Below are 7,553 nucleotides of genomic sequence, written 5' to 3'. Positions count from 1 at the left end.
GGGTTCAGGTGGGGGCTGAGGAATGGCGGGTGGGGGCGGGGTGGAGGGCTAGGCAGCCCCTCCCCCCAGGGCGCTGAGGCATCCCCGTGCGGCCATCCAGGTGAGCACACACGTGCCCGCCCGCGCCTTCTCAGGTGAACCCATTCGGCTCCCTCGCCCACTGAGGGTCAAATGTGCGTGGAGCTGGCGGTCTGTGCGGGCCATGGAGGGACACCCGCAGCTCTCCCCGCCCTGTCCTTTGCCCCTCCAGGCCACTCCGCGGGCCGAGCTGCTGGAGGAGGTGCTGAAGGAGCAGTTTGGCAGCCGGCCCCAGCTAGCCGCCATCAGCCGGATGAAGAGGCAGCCGTCCGGGGACTACTCCTCCACCGAGGACCTGAAGGAGGTCCTGGAGAGGCGGCAGGTGGCCAACGCCAAGGAACGGGAGCGGGTGAGGGAGCTTCCGCTGGGCACCTCCTTCTCGGCCCTCCCCCATCACCTCCTCGCCCCCCGAGAGTCAAGTCCTGACACTTTGATTGGTTGTGAGGTGATGGTCTCAAGGAGTGAAGGAAACGGGCCTGGCCTGACTTCAGGGCCCCCTCCCCGGTCCACTTTTATTTTAAGGTGGTTTAGAAGGTCCAGAGCGTTGCAAAGCAAGACTTCACATGCCAATGACTTGCCTAACCTTTCCATAACCAGATACCCCTAAAGAGTCATGGACACTGGCCCAATGCCCCCCTCAAAATTCTCAAATTTGTCTGTAATCCTCTCAGATGCTCACATGTAGCTAAATGTCCAGCGATTCTGACAGTTCTCACTTTAGGAATGAATGAATGCTAGTGGGCGGCTAGGTGGCGCAGTGCATAAAACACCGGCCCTGGAGTCAGGAGTACTGGAGTTCAAATGCGTCTCAGACACTTAATAATTACTTAGCCGTGTGGTCTTGGGCAAGCCACTTAACCCCATTGCCTTGCAAAAAAAAAAAAAGGAATGAATGATAGCATTTGGAAGGAGTCCTCAAAGACTAATATTTCTCAGATTCCCTGTTTATCTTGTTGTCATTCCCAATTCTGAAGAACTACTGTTATCATTGCTGGAGTAGTTTGCTAGCTAGTTTTAGGAAGAGTGGGAGGGAGAAGTGGGTGGGTGTGCAAATGCTTCCCAGAATTTCCTTGGAAATAGTTTACTGTGTGGGCTTTTTTTAAAGAGTTTCTCAGCCTACAGAAATTTTCATTTAACGCTTACTCTGATTGCGGAGCTGCTAATGTTCTGATAGCCCACTGGGTGTGCTTCTATCATAACTCCCCTTTCCTCTCTAATTCACCCCCTCAGCAAATACTCAGTGAGGTTGAATAGAGTAGACTATTATATTTCCTTTTATAGAAATGATAAGTAATGCTACGGCATCAGTGTAGCTCCCTACCAAATCTTATGGAGGCAAATGAGAATGGACATTTTTCTGACCAAGTTGTTTCTTTAACCTGTCTGGAGTAACTGGTCTGCAAACAAGAAGGGCTCCCAAAGTAAGACTTGGCAATGGGATACACCATAATCCCAAAATAGAATTCCTTGGGGAACTAGCATGGTCTGATAGACATGCTCAGTCACTTAGAAATTTTATACCCTATTCTGAGGGCCACATCATTTTCCTGTATCTGTTTGAACAGCTTATCTGGAACTGGTCATATTAACTTTCAAACAGCACTTATAGATAAGTTATCTGGGTTAGACATTAAAAGCTATGTAAGCTTGGGTGGCCTCTTCTACAAATGGGTTTGACACCCAGAGGCTTACTCAATCTGCTTCCCTATATTTTTTAAACAATCATTTTCATTAGTCTCTAGAGCAGCTCCATCGTATTCCACTTTGGAAAGGGGAAAGAATCGGGTGAGAGGAAGAAAACTAAAAAGAGATACCCTTCAGGTCTGGAGATAGTCCCACTAAGGAAGGCATAATAATTACTGAATATCAATCAGTAAACATTAAATGCCTAGTCTATATTCTATCCACTGCTGGGGATACAAAAAGAGGCAAAAGATAATCCCTGCCCTCAAGCAATTTACAGTCCTCTCTGAAGTTATGGGGAAAAGAAAAAAATTCAATAAAATAGGGTTTTTTTCCTTGGGACTGCAGTGATTTCATCAGTATGGATAATTCCAAGAGTGGAAATTCCTTGTAATCAAAACAGACGGGAAACTACTCTGTTGGACTACATGCTTGTAGTGAAGCAGTCAGATTTTCCTGACTCTTAAGACTAGCCTCCTAAGATCTATGTCAAGTTGTCATTCTACACTATAATTTAATATTTATAAATGTTTTTAGAGGAATATATAAAAGAAAAAGACTTAAGAAGAAGCTGAAGGATCAGCTTAGGATATTAGAAAAGGTGAATTTTTAAAAGATTGAAGGATAAAATTTCATTTTTTTGCATTGGAATCAGAAGATTCTCTGAGTTCTAAAAAGGGATTTCTGCTTCTAGAAGGAAAGATCCTTATGATCTAATTTTTTTCTTATATTATCATACCTTATTTAAGAAAATCTTTAAAATATCCTCTGATTTGGTATTCACCAAACACACCTGGTCTATAATTTGATAACCTGAATGGATCTACTGACCAAAAGAGTTGATATACTCTTGTCTACTTTTCAACTTTTGGTTCTAGTTTTTGTGATTTTTTTTATCCCTCAATATATTTACTTTATTTGAGACCTATATCTTTGTGCTTCTAATCAAGATTAATTGTTAAATGAACTACTAATACTTGCTTTAAACATTTTATTCTGATCTATTTACTGTTCCAATTGGCTCTGAAGGCAAAATTCTGAAACTACTCAAGCTCCAAGTGGTTTTTCCCCCCCCACAGATCTTACATCATGCTTTATTCTGTATCTCTCAAAAGATTTTGCTACCCTGTATGCTATCCTAAGCTAGTAAGAGATGTAGACTTTGCACCCCAACCTTCTACCCCCAACTCTGGATTTAACTTTGTTTCTATATTTACTAATAAAAATGAGAGAGTAAGAAGAAAGTGTTTTGGAATTGAGAAAATTCAAGACCCTGAACCTTAAATCCTATAGCAATTGATAGATGAATAACCTCTTCACGCATTATCAATTAATATACTCTAGCCTTCAGAGAGTAAAAAATGAGGTATATGAAAGTTTTGCCTTAAGTAAAAATGATATTGTCTACTATTGAAAGTTCAATTTAAAAGAGAAACATGATCCTGTGGGCACTGGATATTTAGTTAGGAATGTATCTGTCATTTGTTTTAAGAAAGTAAAAATCTTCTGCTAGAGAAGAAAGCTGCCTGGTCAAGCCTATGAAAAAATGAGTAAGACCAACTATTCCATAAAGAAAAGAGTCAGGAAGTTGGATTGTCCCTCATTTTCTCTTCCCCCCCATAAGGATTTTTAACACAAAAGAACATAACAGAGCTCATTCTTTTCTTGAAGAGATAACATATTAGTTATCTAATCAACTTGAAGTTGAACAAAGAAGCTCAGAGGAGAAAAACTTTATAGCCACATACCCAGTGGGACCATTGGGACTTTTGGTTTCTGACAGACATGAAGTGACAAATGGAGGGGTACCTGCCAGTGTGAGCTATATTCCTGGTGGGTACAGGATGATGATGATATCATTAGAAAATATCAATGGCATTGCCCTCATGGAAGAAATTGCCCCTCCATACATATATTCAAGATACGTTCCTACATGAATGTCCATGAAAACATGTATTGGCTACCATTCTTCCCATGGGTGTGTGATTATTTGCATCTTAGGGTTACAAAAGAAATTTTATTAGTACTTTTATTTCTGAACTATTTCATTAATTGACATGCCTTGGGTTTATTGTGTGCCCTTTTTGACTTGTAAAAGTAGAAATCAGTGAGGAATATCTTGAACCCTGCGTAGCCTTGTCTGGAGGACCTAGGTACTACATATAGTTCAAACCTCTAGGTACTACATATAGAATTGTTAGCTGTTTGTGGTTTATTCTCCATTTTAGCCTATAAACTCCATGAACTCAGGAATTCTGTCTTTTCTCAAATTTTTTGCTACAGCCTCTGTAGCAACTATTTACAGACTCTGTAAATAGTAAAAACTTAATAAATGTCTGAATTGTGTTTTCTAGATAAAGAATCTTAATCGTGGATTTTCCAAATTGAAGGCTATTGTGCCACTCCTTCCTAAAGACAGGAAGCCCAACAAAGTTGATATCCTTAAAACTGCAACTGAATATATACGCCTTCTCCGTGAGATTTTAGAAGATACCAAACACTTTGAAGTACAGGTATGACAATTTCAAAATGACAAAGACTTCATTGTCACTTTCTCCCTCAACTAAACTCCATTTCCAAACTGTATTTCTTTTAAAAAAATTATTTGATATATTTGAAGATCATCTCCTTTCATCTCCTTCTTGTCTTCCTGTCATTCTCTCCACTCCCAGGGTTAGATGGGAACATGGGTTCATACCAGGATAAATATAAGCACAATCTATGATGGGTAGAATTTTTAAGGGAAGTATGAGATCTTTTTAATTTTTCATTAGAAGAAAGAGAGACCCAGAAACAGTAAGTGATTTTTGCCTGAGACTGTGGAGCTACTTAATGACAGATAGGTTTAAGAGGAAAGTTAGGTGATTACTTATCATTGGGAAGATTCATTCAAATCTGACATCAGACACCAAATGTGTGACCCTAGACAAGTCACTTAGCCATTTGCTTTAGGATCCTCATCGGGAAAATTAGTTGGAGAAGGAAATGGTAAACCACTCCAGTAACTTTCACAAGAAAACCATCAAAATGGGCTCATGAAGAGTTGAACATGACTGGAAAAACAACTGAACAATATACATATATATTTTTTTTCACGTCTCTACCACCTTCCATCATTGAACTCTGATTCAAATACATGAAAATTTTTCTTTAAGCAAGAGGTGAAATATGCAAAATTTACCTTAAGGATTTTCTTTCCAAATTGGCCTATAGCAGGAATGAATTACATCTCTAGTTGTTGGCCTAGTTCATTCATGGTACAATCTAAGAAAGAATACTGATTTGAGGTCAAAGCTTGAATTTAATTTTTTTTTTGTAACTTCTACCCATTGTTCCTGATTCTGTCTTATGAGGCCAGACAGAAAAAAATCTAATGCTTCTTCCCTACAGCAATCCCTCACATACTTGAACACAGTTATCAGACCCTACTCAATTCTTTTCTCCTCCAGGGTTAATATGGCCAGTTCTTTCAACCACTCCTTTGCTATGAACCCAAGTCCCCTTTGAGTCTAGTCTATAGGACTGGAATCAATTACCATATTTTATATCATTGTAACTTTATATAGTATTCAGTTAAGCATTTCAGTGTACACTAATTGTACTAATTGGGACCTGTATGAGAGACAAGAAAAGATTACAATAAAATAATATTTTATGGAAATTTAGTGGAGGAAGGTGGTTTTTTATGTCTCAGGGAAAACAGCTTAGGGTAGCATTTGTTAGGTTTGTTAAAAAAAATTTCATTTATTTAAGGCAATGGGGTTAAGTGACTTGTCCAAGATCATACAGCTAGGTAATTAGTAAGTGTCTGAATCCTGACTTGAACTCAGGTGCTCCTGACTCCAGGGCTGGTGCTCTATCCACTATGCCATCTAGATACTTTTGGAACTTCTAATAAATGATGACAGCAAGCAAAAGGAAGCTGAAAAGTGGGGTAAGGTTAGTCTCAAAGTAGATCAGCATAGCCTATGATTTCTACTGGGTCCTTTTCTCTTCTATACTATCAGTTCCCATGGTTCACTTATATCTATAAAGTGATTCCCCAATTTATATATCCAGCTCTGACCTGTCTTCCAAGCTCTAGTTCCATATCCCTATCTTTTTTCTATCAAACCAGATGTTCCAAAAGCATCTTGAACTCAACATGTCCAAAATGACTCATTATATTTGCTTCCAAATCCTCCCTTCTTCCTAGCATTCTTTTTTGCTCTTAAGGGAAGCATCATCCCTCTTCCAAATCATCTTAGATCTGGGGCACCTAGGTAGTGCAGTGGATAGAACACCAGCCCTGGATTCAGGATGACCTGAGTTCAAATCTGGACTCAGATACTTGATAATTACCTAGCTGTGTGACCTTCTTAACTCCATTTCCTTGCAAAAAACTAAAAAACAAAATCATCTTAGATCAAAGTCTTGGTATTCTCTTTGACTCCCTACATTCACTCTACATATCCAGTCCATTGCCAGATCTTTTGAATTGTACCTTCACAATGTCTCTTGTATGTGCCCTTCATCACCTCTCACTGGAATAATTTCCTGACTGGTCCCTCCACCTCAAGGCTCTTCCTTATTTTAAGCAATCCACTCAACTGGATGATTGTAATTGTTCTAAAACATAAGTCTGACCTTTTCCCATTTTCCCTTCACCCCCAGTGAGTTTCAGCATCTCCCTATAACTCGAGAATCAACTATAAGCTCATCTTTGGGACACTTAAGTTGCTTCATAATCTGGTCTCGTCTTTGCCTTTCTTATAATTTATTATCCATACTTTCTATAATTCCACTGGCCTTCTTTCTGTTCCTCAAGCAAGATATCTCCTCTTCCTTTTCTATGTCTTTGACTGGTTATTCTCCATACCTGCCAGGCTCTGACCTCTTACTTTGAGTTCTGGCCTCCTGTATTTAAGGAGGCCTTTCCTGGTGCTTTGCTCCCATCCCCTCAATTCCAAGCTTCTAGTGGCCTCCCTTTTGAGATCCACTTTTATCCATTCTAGATATCTCTTATGTACTTAGTTATTTAAAATGTTATCTCCCCATTAGACTGTGATCTTCTTGAGGACAGGGACTGTTCTTGCTTTTCTTTGTACTCTTAGCATTTACCTCAATGCCCAAAACATAGTAAAATGATGATGTTTGTTGACTAACTATAAATCTTATAGTACTAAAAAAATTGCCTGTAGTTAAGGGCCTTGTCTTGGTTACCATGACAGTAGACAGTCAGAAACAGGACTTGAAATCCAAGACTTCATGAATCTCTAAACAACATGGTCCACTAAACTATGCTGCCGTTTCTGAAAAACAATGCCTTACCTTGTTCTTTTTTTTTTATAGAAATTCTCATTCATCTCTACCTGTCTAAATCTCAGACATCCTTTATAGATCAACAGCCTTTAATAAAACCTTTTTTTATCTAAATCCCTTGAGCCTTCCCAGGTAGGATAGCCCCATGATGCTTTGCATTCAATTTTACTTAATTTTTCTATCTACAGTGTGTTATGTTCAAAGGCAGAGAGATGGCACAGTAGATAGAACACTGGTCTGGAGTCAGAAAGACCTGAGTTCAAACTGACCTCAAACACTTAGTAGCTGTGTGACTCTGAGCAAGTCACTTGACCATATTTGCCTCAGTTTCCCCAAATGTTAAAATCAGATGGATAAGGAAATGGCAAACCATTCTAGCATATTTACCAAGAAAACCTAAAATGGGGGTCATGAAGAGTCAGACTGAACAACATTAATTATGTTCAAGGCATTGCACTAGTGAAATAAACACAAAGACAATCCTTGACCTC

At 39.5% G+C, this 7,553-nt stretch overlaps 1 protein-coding gene across 1 annotated transcript; it reads left to right on the top strand.

Annotated features, from left to right (window-relative positions):
• The first annotated feature begins 202 nt into the window (after positions 1 to 202).
• On the top strand, positions 203 to 6,755 carry FIGLA (folliculogenesis specific bHLH transcription factor). Its single transcript, XM_074227118.1, has 3 exons — positions 203 to 427; positions 4,116 to 4,274; positions 6,627 to 6,755. The coding sequence occupies exons 1-3, from the start codon at positions 203 to 205 to the stop codon at positions 6,753 to 6,755; spliced, it is 513 nt and encodes a 170-aa protein (XP_074083219.1).
• The last annotated feature ends 798 nt before the right edge of the window (positions 6,756 to 7,553 follow it).

The sequence above is a fragment of the Macrotis lagotis genome, chromosome 1, assembly GCF_037893015.1.
Source record: "Macrotis lagotis isolate mMagLag1 chromosome 1, bilby.v1.9.chrom.fasta, whole genome shotgun sequence".
Lineage (NCBI taxonomy): Eukaryota > Metazoa > Chordata > Mammalia > Peramelemorphia > Peramelidae > Macrotis > Macrotis lagotis.
This window is presented reverse-complemented; position numbering and strand designations above follow the sequence as displayed.